The sequence below is a fragment of the Choloepus didactylus genome, chromosome 18 (genome assembly GCF_015220235.1).
Source record: "Choloepus didactylus isolate mChoDid1 chromosome 18, mChoDid1.pri, whole genome shotgun sequence".
Taxonomy (NCBI): Eukaryota; Metazoa; Chordata; class Mammalia; order Pilosa; family Megalonychidae; genus Choloepus; species Choloepus didactylus.
In genome coordinates, this window is record NC_051324.1 from 31,076,967 (window position 1) to 31,094,440 (window position 17,474).

General features: G+C 39.6%; 2 protein-coding genes across 7 annotated transcripts in view; one reads left to right on the plus strand and one right to left on the minus strand.

The window, feature by feature from the left end:
* Positions 1-2,212: 2,212 nt before the first annotated feature.
* On the minus strand, positions 2,213-5,809 carry PEX12 (peroxisomal biogenesis factor 12). Of its 2 annotated transcripts, none has more exons than XM_037809286.1 (3): positions 5,117-5,809; positions 4,260-4,546; positions 2,213-3,476 (listed from the first exon to the last, which is right to left on the minus strand). In XM_037809286.1, exons 1-3 carry the CDS (start codon positions 5,240-5,242, stop codon positions 3,077-3,079), a joined length of 813 nt encoding a protein of 270 aa, XP_037665214.1. In that variant the 5' UTR covers positions 5,243-5,809; the 3' UTR covers positions 2,213-3,076. The 2 variants fall into 2 exon arrangements, with proteins under 2 accessions (XP_037665214.1, XP_037665213.1); XM_037809285.1 differs by having other exon boundaries at positions 4,260-4,807.
* Positions 5,810-5,926: 117 nt separating this feature from the next.
* The window catches only part of AP2B1 (adaptor related protein complex 2 subunit beta 1), a 141,656-nt gene continuing 130,108 nt past the window's right edge, over positions 5,927-17,474 (plus strand). Inside the window, exons 1-4 of one of the 5 annotated variants that reach the window (XM_037810841.1) lie at positions 5,927-6,178; positions 7,481-7,540; positions 7,933-8,232; positions 13,572-13,631. In XM_037810841.1, coding sequence (XP_037666769.1) covers positions 13,595-13,631 — 37 coding nt within the window. In that variant the 5' untranslated portion in view covers positions 5,927-6,178; positions 7,481-7,540; positions 7,933-8,232; positions 13,572-13,594. Of the gene's footprint in view, positions 6,179-7,480; positions 7,541-7,932; positions 8,233-8,463; positions 8,688-10,725; positions 10,905-13,571; positions 13,632-17,474 lie in introns of those variants that run through there. The other 4 variants (XM_037810844.1, XM_037810840.1, XM_037810842.1 and 1 more) reach the window with 4 other exon arrangements.

Below are 17,474 nucleotides of genomic sequence, written 5' to 3' on the forward strand. Positions count from 1 at the left end.
TTAGAGTACTTACAATATTGTGCTACCATCACACACTATTATGCTATCCATTTCTGGATCTATACAATCGATCCTGTTTACCCTTATGTACTCCATCATCATCAAATGCCCAATTTCTAACCTCTTTCTATCTCCTGATAACCTGTGTTCTCAACTTTAACTCTCAACTTTCACTCTTCAATGTTAGTTCATATTAGTGAGTCCATTGAGTATCTGGCTGATTTTGTTTCTGGCTAATTTCACTCAACGCAATGTCTACTGTCTATTTTATTTTTTATTCCCTCTCTCTCTTTTTACTCTCACTGATAGTCTTCATTTCTGCTCTCTTCTCCAAACCTGTCTCTCCTGTCTCTTCCTATCTGCCTGTAGTGCTCCCTTTACTATTTCTTGTAGAGCAGGTCTCTTGTTCACAAACTCTCTCAGTGTCTGTTTGTCTGAAAATATTTTAAACTCTCCCTCATTTTTGAAGGACAGTTTTGCCGGATATAGAATTCTTGGTTGGCAGTTTTTCTCTTTCGGTATCTTAAATATATCATGCACATAGTCTTATCGAGCTTCCTTTGTATGTGATGGATTGCTTTTCTCTTGCCTTTGTCTTTGGCATTTGATAATCTGATTATTAAGGGTCTTGGAGTAGGTCTGTTTGGATCTATTCTGTTTGGGGTGTGCTGCGCTTCTTGGATCTGCAATTTTATGTCTTTCAAAAGAGATTGGAAATTTTTCAGTGATTATTTCCTCCATTATTGTTTCCGCCCCTTTCTCCTTCTCTTTTCCTGGGACACCTATGCACCAGCATAAAGAGGTGCAGTGCCTTTAATTCTCAGTAGACCCTGCCCCTGCCAGGGGCTGAGAGTGTCAGAAGCCAAGCTTAAGCTGTTTTTTTTTTTTTTTTTTAATTTTTTTTCCCCAGGCCCTAGGATCTAAGTTCTCTGAGGGAGGTCAGCCACTTGAGCTGGGCCCTGCCTCCCCCTTTTCTTAGGGAAGACAAGCCCTTTAGGGATTTATCTCCTACATTTGACTTCTTCCCTTGTCTCTAACAATCTTAACTCCACCCTTGCCTGGGTCAGCACTGAAATTGAAAATGCCTGAGGCTTTCTCTAATGAACTACTTAGAATGAGAGGAAAAGAAAGGATAAAAGAAAGAAATCCCTTTTTCAGAACCAGTCTCCAGGCCCCAGTTACCAGTCAAGAACCAGAATTGGTGCCTGGTTCTGTGTGCCCCCTTTCTTGGCACACAGCCCTTTTCCAGTATTCTGAGCTCAGCTGACTCCAAAAGACTCTTTTTATTTATTTATGTATTTTTGTTCTGTCAGCCCTGCCTCCTCTCTGCTGGGAGAAACCTCCGGGTTCTTTTCCTGCTTGCGCTGGGATTACCTGTGCTTGTAGCTTCTATTCAGTAGTCCAGATTCATTAACTAAAACCGCAGTTGGAGATTGATTGAGCTACCTTCCCTTCCTCCTAGTAGACTGCTTCTTTTTCCCATAGAGAAGTGTTTCAGCTCGGTCTGTCATGCCGGTGGGGAACGGGCACCAGCTCCACAGTTTGTGGAGCTTTACTTAGAATTCTTTGCTGCGATCTCAGCCACTCCTCCCATCCCAGACTGGTACAATGTGTGTCCGGTCACAGATGTCCCCCAACAGTTGTTCCAGACTATTTACTAGTTGTTCCTGGCTATATGCTAGTTGTTCCAGAGGACTAATTAAATTCCACATCTGCCTATGCTGCCATCTTGCCTGCCTGCTCTCAGCCTTTGAGTCTTAACAAGAATTTTTGCAAATATCCATTATACTTTTATGGTATATAGAAGTTTTACTATTGAAATCCCATAGGCTATTCCATTTCAAAATTTAGATTTATCACCTTATCACTCCTATCAGAGAATGTGCTTTGGATTGCTAAAATGAGTTAAAGTTTTGGAAACCACCTATTTTAGCAGAGGCACTTAGAAAATATTTTCATCCTTCCTCGTCTAGTAATGATAATTTTTTTTTTCCCATATGTTTTCCCCAACCTGCCAATCTAGTGGTGCCAATTTTCTTAAACAGGCAGCTTTAGTGTATCTGAAGTATTTCTGATGCAAGTACTTCACACAAGGCTGAATTCTTACTTTTTGTTCCAAGTATTGGATTAACAACAAAAAACACACAAAATGTTATTCAATACAAAAACACCTCGTAGTATAAAAATACCTCAAAACTCAAAGGTAGTCTGAATGAAAATTTTATTTTAAACACCTCAAGTAATCTTTAAGTTTCCAAATAATTGTGACAATACACGTATTCTTAAAACCCACTTAAATGCTTCATAGAAACTTCAATGATAGCCAGCATAAATCCTGCCAATTTAGTAAACTCTTATTGAAACAGCAAGCAAGGAGAGTTCATCAGAAGATCTTTTCTTTACACAGTCGTAGTTAGATCAGTATTTTAGTTCACCTATTCATTGCTTGTTAGCTTTGCTTTGACACTGAAATTTTCAGACTACTCTAAACATTCAACCCCTATTTTCCTTTAACCAGTTTCCAAGAAAGATATAAGTGTGGCTCATAAGGGAATTTTAAAAGTTGATAAACTATATTAGACATCACTTAATAAATAGGTCCCAGTATATGGGAAGGAGATGTTTTTCTAAAGAAGCCAAGTCCACAATTCATTGTTTGCAAACTGATGAAACCTCCCCATCACTAGCAAGTAAAGGCTCTAAAGAGAAGGCCTGCTTTCCCCTCACCACCCACTTTGAAGTCTAGCTTTGTTTTTTCCTGAAAGCTTCTATACTTCTTGTTCTTTAAAGAAAGGGATAGGAAAAGCTTCAGTACTAATTATCCTCTTTTATCCACTTATATGCTGGCTCTCACTTTCCTTGCTAATCCTGATTCTTCTACTCTAACCACCTTGGTCAACCGTAAGTAGGGGTTTAGAAAGCAGGTTAAAAGGTTAGGATCAAATGGCTATATCCTTTTAAAGAAGTTCATACAGTTTTTTAAAGTACATATAGTTATGAATTGAGGCTGAAAAGTATCAAACAATGCTGAAAACTAGCCCTATGCAATAGTTTTGTTGTGAGATGTTAATTCCTTTCAGTTCTCAGGAGAGTACAATTTAATCAGGTGTTGTACTTCTGTCGGATAACCTGTGATGGGACAAGTGTGGTGACTCCTCACGTAATTAAACACACAGCGATAACAAAACACATAGCCAGAGGTGGCAAGAACAGTATCATTCACCCTGGTTTTACGACACAGAGGGCACACAGTCTTCATTTTGGGTAATAGGGGAGAATCAGCGTTATAGTCCAGGTGTATAGGAGGTGGCGGAGTAGGCAGGGCAGTCAGTGCTTTGATGGTTTCTTGATTTTCAGATGAGTACCACCAGTCAAGGAACTGCAGGAAAAAGACACCCACAGAAAGACCAGTGGAGAGGGATAAGGCAACACCCCCCACAGCTTTCTTCAGTGCTGACTTTATCTTCTCACTGACACTGTTGGGTGAATAGAAAAAGGAGGCAAACAGAGAAACTGTTTATTTAGGTATAATTACAGAATAATTAACATAAGTACAGTTCTTACACTATTCATCAGAATCACTGATTTGGGAATTGAATAGTTGCTAGATTAGCACTGGATCCATTCTAAAGAATTCCCTTTTTCAGACTTACAGTATCTTAGGAGTGTAGGCACCAAACTTTGTTTTTAAAAACAAAAGACTAGGGTTTTTGTTTTGTTTTTTGAGAAAAGGTATTAGTAGAGACCTTGATTGCATAGACTGTTTTTGTGTGTGTGAAAGATACTGTATCGCAAAAAAAGAAACAACTCACTTAACAAAAAATAAATTAGCAATATTGAGGAATATGTATTTGAACTTGTAGGAGAATAAAAACACTATCCAGAAGTAGTATAGCATCATGGTTAAGAGCACAGTCTTTAGAATTGTATTGATCTGGCTTGTACTTAACTGTTAGGGCCTAGTTTCCTCAACTGTTAAATGGGTCAATGCATTTACTTCTTTGGGTTATGATGAGGATTAATGGAAAAGCTAACACCAAGCACAGGGCCTGGCAAATAGCAAGTGACTATAAAAGGTAGTCAGTATGATAAGAAGACTACCAGGATGTTCTGCAATCCCTGTTTTATAGATAGAACAAAGAATTTTTCTATGATTTTATGGAATACTTCATAGTGGACTGAAGGAGGTGAATGTCACAGAGTTGGGTTAAGATTAAAGTTTGACTCTATTAAGATTTTTTGAAATGCTAGGGCCTCACCTAACATGCTGCATCACGCTGACTTCAGCTGGTTTATGCTCCAGAGCTTGTAAATCCTGAACTGTCAGTCGACCCAGCCGAACTCCAGCCAGCCTCAGCAGTGGCGAGTGATGCTGAGCTTTTCCTAGGATGTATCGAAGTTGTTGCACAAGAAACCAGCCTTCCCAGGCCATGTTAACAAATGGGTAGGCTGCCAGGAAAGCTCGGTAGAATCGTTTCCAGCAGGAAGAAGGGGGATGGATGGAGTACTCATCCTCGTCTCTCAGGCTAGAAACCAGCTTCTCCAGCTTCACTTTCATATAGGGAAGAAGAACCAGGAACATAATTGATTTCCAAAGCTGCTCTTTTGGGAGACCAGCACTGGCCAGTCTCTGAAAACTGTGCTTGTTCCCCATTACAATCCGTTTTAAGCCATAAAAGTTTTCAGAAAATGAGGCACTGCTTTTAGATAGATAATGCTGCTGGAGCAGAAGGTCTAGCAGAGTAAATATTTCATCAAACCACCTCCAAAAGAAGCCATAGCGGGCAGGATTTGATTCTGCAAGAATCTAAAACAAAATAAATGAAATTCACTCCATTACAGAGCTGCCATATCTTGTATTTATATTTCATTTCCCCATCCATACACTCTTTTGGGCTTAAGTCACTTCTTCTGGGGTCTATTGTAACACCTCCCCGAAGTGCTGGGTATTCAGTACCAGGCTCTGTACAGAAAAAATTCAATAACCGTTAAATCATGGGATGTGAATTATATGCTAATGGGTTATTTCAAACCTTAGGCTACCAGATAAACACAAATTACTAGTTTGCTTTTTACCAAGTTGTCCCTAAAACCTTCGAGAAAATTAATACCTTACCTTGACCACATGCTGAAGGGCAGGTCTCACCGCTGTCATTAAACTGTCCTGTGCTACCACCTCAAAGATAGATGGCTGGTCATCCACCACAGAAGCAGTTGTAATGTGAGCCCCATGCTCAGCCATTCTTTCCTGTGTGTACTGGGTTTCACTTTTCCTACAAACTCCCTAGTAAGACATGAACTTTTTCCTGATCAAATGAATGCTCTGTTTTAAAAGCAGTCTTTCTGCAGGATATCAGAAGCTCCAAACAATTTTACGGGTTAAGATTGAACCGGGGAATAAAGAGCACTGAAAACGAGAAGGGGACGGGTCTCAAATTAAGGAAGTTTATAACGAAGTTAACTCGCATGTGGGTGTAAATGGTCTGTAGGTAGCGGGGTGACTTGTCAGATGATGCACCTCAAAGGCAGGGCGTGACCTGGGGAGCGGGGGACAACAGGTGTGGGCAAAGGCGCGCTGTCCTCTCGAGCTTCCTTCCTGGGGGCTGCAAATCAGGGACCCTCAATCGTGAGGGCTCAAAAGCCAGATGTCTATGATGGATCACAGATGCCAGTGCGGGCTCGGTACACGAGGACTGGGTCAGCTGTTGGGTGTAGTCTCCCAGCCAGCGCCAGTCCTTGGTCGCTGATCCCAGGGAAGGCACGAAAGACCCACGACGCCACGTTTGAGGGCAGGGCTCCTCTTTAAAACAGGAGCTGGACCCGGAAATAGAAGGCAAGGATCTTTAGACAGGCGTGGGCCGAGGAATGGTGCTCTAGCCCTGAAGCCGGAACTAGAAATCTCTATGATCCCGCCGGAACTTCCGTTTACCACTTGCTGCGAAGAGATTTTGCGGACCGGTTAGGGACAGTTTTTTTTCGCTCCTTTGTTTTATTTTTTCCTACTTTGGCCTGCATCGCATTCTCGGTGGAAAGTCAAATCTGATCCTCTCTTTTGCGGAGGACTTTTCGGCGAGTCGTTGGGGCGCTATCATATCCTCCACTTCCACTTCCTGCACACATAAACACCCGCGCGGATGCCTGGCTCCCAGGACTGGAGCTTCGGTCTGCTGGTTATCAGGTTGTGATATATTATTAAAAAAATAATAAATGTAAAGTATTTAAGCGGAGTAAGTGACGTAGTAAGTGCTCAATAAATATAAACTAGATTGTTAATAATTTTTTTCCATTCATGTTTTTATTACGCATCTAACCATAAACTGTATACGGAGTGGGTATCAGACAAAAGGTTTTTTCAATCACACGGTCACAAGATAAAAGCAATATAGTTATGATTGTTAATAATTTAAGCCACCATCAGATGATGGCTGGATCATTTCAACAGCCTCCTAACTATGAGCCCTTGATAATAGAGGCCATGTGGACCCCAAGTACAATTCCTGGTAAATAGTAGCAGTCAATAAATATTTGTTGAATTTATAGCTCAGTAAGAAGAGCCAGAAAGAAGATGGGTGGAAGAATCTGGGAGGTAACAGTCACAAAAGTTAAGGAAAGTATTTGAAAAAGGGGGTGCTTGGTCAATACATTCACTCAAAATGTGGAGGAAGATGAGGACTGAAACACTTGAAGATGTATTTTGCAAATTGCATTTATTCATTTTTTTCTTAAGATATATACATTTCTTAGAGAAAAATACGGAAAATGATGAAAAATATAAAGATGGCAATAGAACTATTTATAAACCAGTATCCAGAGATAACCACTGTAACAAAGTATATATACTTTTCTGGATTTCTAATTTTGTCTTTTTTTTCCTTAACACCAGCTCAACGCATATTTCCTTGTCATTATATATTCTTCAAAAATATAGTTTAAAAAGTTTTTTTTCCAATTGTAGAAATAAATACATGTTTAATGTTGAACATATGAAAAATACAGAAAAATAGTAGGAAGAAAATTAAAACAGCATTCAGCAATAACTATTCTTAACATTCTGCTGCATAGTTTTTCAGTCTTTTTTTCCCTGTCTATACAGTCACACTGTACATACTGTTTTGTATCTTTTTTTCACTTAACATTATTGTGAAATTTCTTGTGTCATAAAATATTTTTCCACAGTATTATGCAACTGTTTGGTTTGCCATAAATGTTTCCATACTTTAGTTTTACAATTTAGGTTTCCAGTTTTCCCCTGTTTTAATAATAGGGAAAATAATGCATTATTTTTAACGAAATTTTTATGTACTTCTGATTTCTTCCTTCAGAATGAAATTTAAAAATACACCACTTTTGGACTCTTACAGAGTTAATGGATAAAGATGTGTATGTGTATGTAGGATCCCCCCCCACCCCTGTAAACCTTAGGACCAGCTAGTTTCATTGACAGGTAGTTCCATTTACCCTCATCAACCTTGTTCTCTAGTTCCAGATGTGGAATCTGGGTCTTGGTTACTGAGAAAGTGAAAGAGAACTTAGTTCTTTGGTAAGCACACACGTCTATTACGTGCCAGGCACTTTACCTACTTTATTCTTATTCCATTTAAGCTACACAATCGAGAAAGAGAGACAGAAGGGGGGGCGGGGGGGGGTCGCGCGCGCGAGAGATTATTATCATTTCACAGGGGCTGGGGAAGGAATTTATCTCATGCCATCTCAACCTCTTGCACCACTTTCCTCTTGTCCGACTGCTTGTGTATAGTCTTTCCTCTTTTCCGACTGCTCGTGTAGAGTACCTGTTAGGGAAAGAAATTAGCTAAGGCTTTTTTTTTTTAAGGAACAGGATATTTCACCCTCTCCATGTGTAAGTTTCTCAGGGAACCTCGGTGCGAGAAAGCAAATCCAGAGAATGTCTGCTTGTTTACTCTATCCCTTCAGATGGCCACTGAACAACTTCCGGTGCCCAAGTCTCAAGGTCTCTTCTGAACCAAGCAAACTCATTCGGTCTCCAGGTCTACAGAAATCACCGCCTTCCCAGTACTGCGGCGCACCCCGATGACGCAGCACGGCGTCGTCCTCTTACGTCAGCGTTTCCTGTCCACCATCTTTGTCCCTGGCAAAGTGGGTTTTGCGCAGTGACTTAGACCTGGAAAAAGAATCGTGACGGGCAGGAAACCATTACAACACCACCTGGGCCGTGCTCTCTGGCTGCTGCCGCCACCTCCGGCCTTGCCTCCGGTGAGTTCAAGCCGGCTGCCTTTAGGATGTTCTCCTCATTCTTGGAGAGGGGACATCTCTACTCTAGGTCAGAGGAGAGGGAATCCTAGGAGCGTGACCGTTGAGCGTGGAGGGAGCGGTCGGGTGTGACCGTTGTAGCCAAGAAAGGAACTCCTCCGCGGTGGCTGTGGTCCGGGAGGGGAATCCGCGGGCGTGGCAGCTGGGAGAGGAACGGGGAGAGGTTACGTCTCGAAGGATTCCTCGTGGTTGGTCGGGTTATTAGTACAGTCGCAGGCCAGGGGTGTGGCTGGTAGGGGCTGAAGGCCGAGGGGAGAACCTTCTTTCTTTCCCACTGGGCGTCCGTCCACTCAGAGCTGGGACGTGTCCAGCGAGCGAAGGGAAAGAGGGATTTCCCCAAAGGTTTGACGAGAAGGTCCCCGCTGCTTTCGCCTCTTCCAGTCTCTCGTAATTTGAGGGTAAGAGACACTTCTTCCCCATCTCGTGATGGAGGTGCATGTTCCTTCTAGTCTTGGCCACCTGGGGAAAGAAGAGGAATTCCTGACACTGGGGGAGGAAAAGAAGAACCTCCAGAATTTTGACCCGATTTAAGAGAGGAGGAAGCAATAGGAGGGAAATCTGAACTCGGAACGCTTTCTTTCTGGTTTTCGCAGGAATGGTCTGGTTTGGGAAACACTGTAGGTTAAGCTAGAAGTGAAGAAACTGGAACTTCCTGTTTCTTTTCCATATTCTTTGAAACAAGAGTTTATTCATGCCTTAGTTTTCAGAGCAGTCTTCTATTTTGGAGGCAGGCTTTTATTGAACTCGTTTGACTATATGTGGATGTTTCATTAAATTTTTGACTTTTAAAAACGAAAATTTTTTTAAATGTCAAACGCTATTATCATACTCATTAATGGTTTAAAAGAAAGAAAACGCAGTCAACTAAAAAAAAATGACTAAGAAAGGTGATCTTAATGAGGAACATTTTAAATTATTAATTATCTTCCTCCTGTACTTACATTGCTTAGCCTCAGGGTACACTTACAAAGTAATAATGGAAAGCAGCAGGTGAAGGAAATGCAGCTGTACAAGAAAACGTGTAACACGTTCCAGTGATGACTAAGTGCGGTGGTGAGGTGAGAAACTGCTTGCAGGTGTCTTAGCAGTTGAAATTCCAAGGAAGCAGAAAGGATAGTGTGTTCTCCAAAGAGCCTCACTGAAAGTTGGGTGGTAAAATTAAAACAGAGTTAACATTCTGTGAATTAAGTTCCGTTCTTATATCTTTTTTTTTTTTTCTTAAACGGATTCATTTTGGAATATTGCATTTTAGGCACAGGTTTGAACTAAGCTAATAGAAGTCCTTCCTCTTTCCCTTCCTCCCTTCCTTTTTCCAGTGTTTATTGGTATTTCAGTATTGGATATAAAACTTTTGAGTTTCTTTCTTAACTGTATAATATTAAAAAATTACTTTGTATTGTGTCACTTTTAAATGGAAATCACAGGTGATTTTAGCTTTTAAGTTGTCTGTTATATATTTTTTATAAGCTAAATGATGCCCAGAGATGCAATTGTCTTTGCATTATTCTTGAATATTTAATTAAAAATGTATTTAGCACCTCTCACCTCTCACTTGTAATAAAAGGTTGCTGAATTAACCTTTCTGCTTTATAATTTGGTTAACTCTTTAGCCAGTTTTTCATTACTGACCATTGAACAGTTTAAAGCCCAACTTTATGTGAAAGGAATTTAGCTGCCATTTCCCAGAGAGCCATTTGAAATTAAGATCCTATTAAATTTTTTCTGTCCTTATTTTAACAAAGCTATTAATCCTGTTTTGCTGCTTCCTTCTTTTTTAGGGGACTGGAGGTTAAGAGGAATGGGGGAGGAGGGTTTTCACAGCCTATATTTGGTAGAAACTAGGTTATGTTAAATGTAGATGTACAGTCCTGTGCAGGGAGGCCTTTTCTGAAATGCAGTGACATCATACTCTGAGCTAGGACACGGAAGAGTGTGCTTTGACTGACGGCTTTGTGGTTTAGCAATGCTCTTAAGCCATTGCATGTGTTCTCAGAACAACTGGGGACTTTTTCTTCTTGATCTGGTAGAACAGTAGTGTGAACTTGAACTTCATGGTGGCTCTGCTTATTCCTGGGTCTCTCCTGAAGGAATGTTTTCTTTTTTCCCAGGAGGAACTTGATTTTCTGAGCCTTTTCAACAAGTACTTGATTTTTTTCTCAAGCTCTATGTTGGCTGCTTTTTCTGTGGCTTTTAATGCAGACATCAGTTTTCACCATCCTATGTTTTGGCGAGTCTGGCTGTGTCCATCTCTGTGGTATGATTAAGTGTATATTGATTGCCTTTTTTTAAAAATACATATATTTTATTGAGGTACAATTCACATAATACAAAATTAGCTATTTTAAGGTGAACGATTGTTTGACATTTAGTATATTCACAATGTTGTGCAATCACTGTCTCTTCTCATTTGTTTTGTTTGGACTATTTTCATTTTTGTCCTAGTTTCTCTTGGTTTAAGGCAGGGACTGACTTGGTACAATGTCTCTGCCCATATAGATAAGGAATATTCACTCCTGTTGTTGACAGCAGTGGGAGCTAAGAGAGTGATGTATTTCTCCCTTTTCATGACTTCTAGGGATCTGTTCTTGACTCCCCTCTACCCTGAAATTTTATGGGTGAGTACGTTATTCTTTAGTTAGAACACTTGATCACAATGAACAGGAAAGAAATATATTCCTTGATACTGAAATTTGTTAGGGGAAGTTATGAAAAGTGTGGGCTACTAATAAAGGCAGAATTTAGATTAGATTGTTTACCTGATTGATGAAAATTCCTGTTAAAAATTTAGGGTATGTGTATGATAGCTTCTACAAAACAACAAAACTTTTTCAAAACTGCATGAACATTTCCAAGCAGATTTTACTTTTAAATCTTACTTCTGAAATTATTTTGATGATTCCATAGGATTTAGAGTGGCATAATAACATCCTAGACAGACCATAATGGGCTTTAGCAATGGCCCTCCTGTGAGGCTCTAGTAATAATTTCTGTACACTGTTTTTTCTCTTGGCATATATGAGTCTGAAGATTACTTTGGATTTATTCCAGGCTTTTTATGTGAAGGACTCCCTTATACGTTTGCCTCCTTCATGTTTAGCTTACTTTGTGAATGGATTAAACAATTATAAAATTCTTTGAGTTTTTGCTGAAAGGGCATTATGAAAATATTGAATTAGGCAAGCTTCTGTTACAGGTTATTTATTCGTTTGTTTCAGGTTAACTTTTAATTACAACAAATATCATTAAAACAAATTTCTGTATTCTATAATGATATTGTGAGCTCTAGCCCATTTCTTTTAACAAGGTAATTTAATGAAATACTGACACAAACTAAAGAATTTTTACAGGTTGTGTAGGGATCAGGACGGTAAGTAGTAAGCAGCTAGTTGGAAGGGTAGCAAATGAGTCTAATTTCCATTTGATTCTCCAAGTAGCACATTTTAGAGATCAGATTTGACCCAGGCTTTTTTCATTATCCAGTTTGGTAATTGGGTCTTTTTCTCTCAGATCCATATTTACTGTTGGTTGCCAAATGTATTATCACTCTTGTTGTATTTTTCTCTCAGATCCATATTTGCTATTGGTTGCCAAATGTATTATCACTCTTGTTGTATTGACCTGACATTTCTGAGCAGGTGCCAGGATTTCTGTCTTGAAATTGGTAATAGTATTGTTCATGATGTTGGTAAGAAAGAAGTTACTAATTTTTGAGTGCAGAAGGAATATCATTAAAAGGAATTGTTATGTTTAAAGAAGTCAAGTACACTGTACAAAGTTCTAGAGTTTCTCACATGAGAAAATTTTGTCAGTGTTTTGAGAGAAATGTGTCAATCCAATACCTTTTTTTGTTTTTTAACTAGTAGAGCCACATATAGCTGGATTCAGTCTCCTGGGAAATAGGACAGAAGATTTAAGGTTGAGACCAGGATCCATATTCTTTAAAGTTTTAACACCCATTCCAATTCTCTTTGGTTCTCAGTGTGACTGAATAAATATCTTATTCTTTAGCCTGTAAACTGATATTTATTCTTTGGCAATGCTGTGGGGCTAAGTATAGATTGTTGGACATATGAAAACCATAATTTAAAATAACTCATGCCCTAAGGCATGCTTGTCTGTAAATATTTGTGAAAGAATAGTGTTCCGGTTTGCTAAAGCTGCTGTTATGCAAAATACCAGAAATGGATTGGGTCTTATAAAGGGGATTTGTTAGGTTACAAATTTACAGTTCCAAGGCCATAAAAGTGTCCAGATTAAGGCATCAAGAGGTAAATACTTTCTCTGAGGAAATGCCAATGGCGTCCGGAACACCTCTGTCAGCTGGGAAGGCATGTGGCTGGCATCTGCTGGTCCTTTGCTCCCAGGTTGCATTGCTTTCAGTTTCTGACTCCAGTGGCTTTCTCTTTAAGTGTCTGTGGGTTCTCACTTAACTTCTCTGGCAAACTCTGGGCTTCATCTCTTAGCATAGCATCTCCAAATGTTGGTTTCAATGGCTGTCTCCAGAATGTCTCTGGGCATTTTCTAAGTATCTCTCAGCTCTCTTCAAAATGTCTCTGCCCTTTATTCTCTCATAGAGGGTGCCAGTAAACTAATTAAGACCCACCTTGAATGAGTAGGATCCCTACACCTCTGTGGAAATAATCTAATCAAAAGTTCCCACAGTCAGTTTGGTGGATCACATCTTCATGGAAACAACCTAATCGAAAGGTCCCACCCACAGTAGGTCTTCCCCCATATTTTACATTAAAGAACATGGCTCTTTATGTGGTACATAACAGATACAAACTAGCACAAATAGTATCCTACTATGTAGACTTTTCTGAAAGAGATTCCTCTTGTTGAAAGTTGCTTGTAAGGGTGAATACATGGGCCGAATTGTTTTCTCTCTAACATATGCTGCTTCAGAATACATGCTTTGGAGTGTCTCCATCTTGAGGCAGAGAAGTAAACCAGATTTTCTTGAATGGAAAATAATGGGGAGTTCTTTCAAAACAAACTTTTTCATATCTTAAATTTTTGAGTGACTAGTTAAATATGTGTTTACAGAGAGGTCTAGCTTTAGTTCTTGAAAGCTATGAGCTACAATAGGTTGAGATTATCACCCCATTTCATTTGGACTTGGGTATTTTTTGTCCAGATTTGTTCCTTGAGGCAGGATTTATGTTCATAATTTGCATCCCTTTAATCACCAAGTATGGTACATAAATATTTCTTAAAATTAATTGGATGTCTTGCTGGGCATATATAACCTGGATAAAGGAATTCTTTTTCTCTCACTGTAGGTACATATTAAAGATCCAAAACCATGACTGACTCCAAGTACTTTACAACCAATAAAAAAGGTAAGTGTGAGAACCTGGTCAAAGCTTTGAGTTTTTTCAACAGTTTTAGTGTAAGACTGTCCCAAAGATAATTTTCTTGACCTCTTAGACGTGCAAGCCATGGCCAGCCTCATTGAAGATCTGCTACTTTTACAGATATGTATATTTGAGTAAATTATTACAATATAGTTTTTTTTTTTTTTAATTTTTATTGGGATTGTTCAGATACCATACAATTATCCAAAGATCCAAAGTGTACAATCAGTTGCCCCTGGTACCCTCTTACAGCTGTGCATCCGTCACCACACTTAATTTTTGTTCAATTTTTAGAAACTTTTCATTACTCCAGGCCAGAAATAAAGTGAAAGATGGGGGGAGAAAAAAAAGGAAAAGAAAAGGAAACTCGAATCCTCCCATATGCCTATCCAACCCCCCTCAATTACTGACTCGTAGTGTTGGTATAGTACATTTGTTACTGTTTATGAAAGAATGTTGAAATACTACAAACTGTAGTATATAGTTTGCAATAGGTATATATTTCTTCCCTATATGCCCCTCTATCATTAACTTCTAATTACAGTGTCATACATTTGTTCTGGTTCATGGAAGAGTTTTCTAATATCTGTACAGTTAATCATGGATATTGCCCACTATAGGATTCAGTTTTATACATTCCCATCTTTTGACCTCCAACTTTCCTTCTGGTGACATATGTGACTCTGAGCTTCCCGTTTCCACCTCATTCACATGCCATTCAGCACTGTTAGTTATTCTCACATCTTGCTACCGACACCTCTGTTTATTTCCAAATATTTTTCGTCCTAGTTGAACATTCTGCTCATGCTAAGCAACCACTCCCCATTCTTAAGCCTCATCTTATATCTTGGTACCTTCTATTTCATGTCTGTGAGTTTACATATTATAATTAGTTCCTATCAGTGAGACCCTGCAATATTTGTCCATATGTGTTGGGCTTACTTCACTCAGTATATTGCCCTTGAGGTTTTGACATCAACCCATTTTTTTTAAGATGGTTTTGTTCACACCCCATACATTCCATCCCAAGTAAACAATTGATGGTTCTCTGTATGGTCACATATTTATGTGTTCACCACCTTCACCATTATCCATATAAGGACATCTACATTTCTTCCACAAGGCAGGAGGGAGCATCAAAGAAGGTAGAGATGGAAAAGAAAGAGGAAAAAAATGACAGCTAGGAAGTAGTGAAAGGAAAAGTAATCTTAAATCAAAGTAGGGTAAAGAGTCAGACAACACCACCAATGTCAAGTGTCTATCATGCCTCCCTTATCCCCCCTTCTTATCTGCATTTACCTTGGTATATCACCTTTGTTACATTAAAGGAAGCATAATACAATGATTCTGTTAGTTACAGTCTCTAGTTTACATTGATTGCATCCCTCCCCCAATGCCTCCCCATTTTTAACACCTTGCAAGGTTGACATTTTCTTATTGCCCTCGTAAAAGAACATATTTGTACATTTTATCACAATTGTTGAACACTAGATTTCACCAAGTTACAGAGTCCCATTCTTTATCTTTCCTCCTTTCTTCTGGTGTCTCACATGCTCTCAGTCTTCCTCTCTCAACCGTATACATAGCTGTCTTTGTTCAGTGTACTTACATTGCTGTGCTACCATCTCCCAAAATTGTATTCTGAACCACACACTCCCATCTTCGCCTATCACTCTGTAGTGCTCCCTTTAGTAATTCCTGTAGGGCAGGTGTCTTGTTCACAAAGTCTCTCCTTGTCTGTTTGTCAGAAAATATTTTGAGATCTCCCTCATATTTGAAAGACAGCTTTGCTGGATATAGGATTCTTGGTTGGAGGTTTTTCTCTTTCAGTGTCTTAAATACATCACACCACTTCCTTCTTGCCTCCATGGTTTCTGCTGAGAGATCTGCACATAGTCTTATTAAGCTTCCTTTGTATGTGATGGATCGCTTTTCTCTTGCTGCTTTCAGGATTCTCTTTTTGTCTTTGACATTTGATAATCTGATTATTAAGTGTCTTGGCGTAGGCCTATTCAGATCTATTCTGTTTGGAGTACGCTGAACTTCTTGGATGTGTAATTTTATGTCTTTCATAAGAGATGGGAAATTTTCATTGATTAGTTCCTCTATTATTGCCTCTACCCCTTTTCCCTTCTCTTCTCCTTCTGGGATACCAATGATACATAGATTCTTGTATTTTTTTCATCTTTAATTTCCCAGAGATGTTGCCCATATTTTTTCATTCTTTTCTCCATTTGCTCCTTTGCGTGTAGGCTTTCAGGTGTTTATTTCTCCATTTCTTGAGTGTTTTCTTCTGCCTCTTGATGTCTGCTGTTGTATGTTTCCATTGTGTCTTTCATCTCTTGTATTGTGCCTTTCATTTCCTTAGATTCTACTGGTTGTTTTTTTGAACTTTCAATTTCTGCCATATATATGCTCAGTGTTTTCTTTACAGCCTCTATCTCTTTTGTGAAATATTCTCTAAAGTTTTTGAATTGATTTAGCATTAGTTGTTTAAATTCCTGTATTTCAGTTGAAGTGTATGTTTGTTCCTTTGACTGGGTCATAGCTTCATTTTTGTTAGTGTAGGTTGTAGTTTTCTGTTGTCTAGGCATCTGACCTTCTAGGCCACCCCAATCAGGTTTTCCCAGATGAGAACAGGTTCAGGTCACAGAAGGAGGAAATACTCAGTATCTGGTTCCCCTGATGGTTTTTCTTAGAGGATTAGTAACACCTGTGCTATTCTGTTTGGCAGGTGCAGTCTGTCACCGCCTGTATAAGGGGGTGTGGCCCATGGCTCTCCTCCCCCAGGCTTTGGGGTCTGGTTCCGGAAAGGCGGGTGGTAAAGCTGGGCCCCTCCCTTTCCTTTGGGAAGCTATGCCCCCTCCAAAGAGGTCACTGCCTATCAGGAAGTTCTTTGTTTCTTTGACTCTGCTGATCAAAGTATTTTGATTTTAAAATAGCTGAGTCTGTCTTTACTGCAAAGTGCTGCAGGCTGAAAGCGGCTGCAGTTTTCTCCACAGAAAGCAAAAGGGACAGAAAAGCTCCCAGGTTCACCCGTCAGCCTCTGGGCTTCTCGTCCTGAGACAGATATGTCCCCCGACTCTCCCAACGTCAGTTGTCCCCAAAAGCCTCTGTCTGCTCGTTGAGGATTCACTGTCTGTATTTAGCAGTTAACATTAAAATCCCAGATGGAGCTGGGCTGCTGTACGCTAGCTTGTTCGGAGAGTGCCGTTCTCTAGCTCGTGCGGCTTCTGTGAGGGAGGGGCTCTTGGCTCTCAGCGCGGGTCCACAGTTTTACTTACAGATTTTATGCTGTGATCTCGGGCATTCCTCCCAATTCAGGTTGGTGGATGATGAGTGGGCAATCACGTTTGTCTCCCCGCAGTTATTCCTGGTTATTTACTAGTTTTTTGGTCATTTATGAATTGTTCTCGGGGGGACTAACAGTTTTCCACTTCTCTCTATGCCGCCATGTTTTCTCCCTACAGTATAGGTTTCAAAGATAGAACTGTGATCCACATCATTTTAACTTGAAAGTTCTGTTTTAGCAAAAGAAATGGGATGTCTCTGGTACTTAAAGTCAACATTTTTCCATTGAAGATTGACAGTTCTGAGGAGGGCAAATGAGGAAGAAACACATTTATTTTCTTTTAATTGTCTACTTGGAAATAAAAATTTTATAACAAGGAGTACTATTAAAGCAATGCAAATATGAAAATTCTTCCTTTCCTCGCTACTATTCCAAAGCAGATTCGTTATGTATCTTCCCAATCTTTTTCCGTGCACAGCAATGCATTTGTTAATATGTATGATTTAAAAAATTATCTTTAACAAAAAAGGGGATCA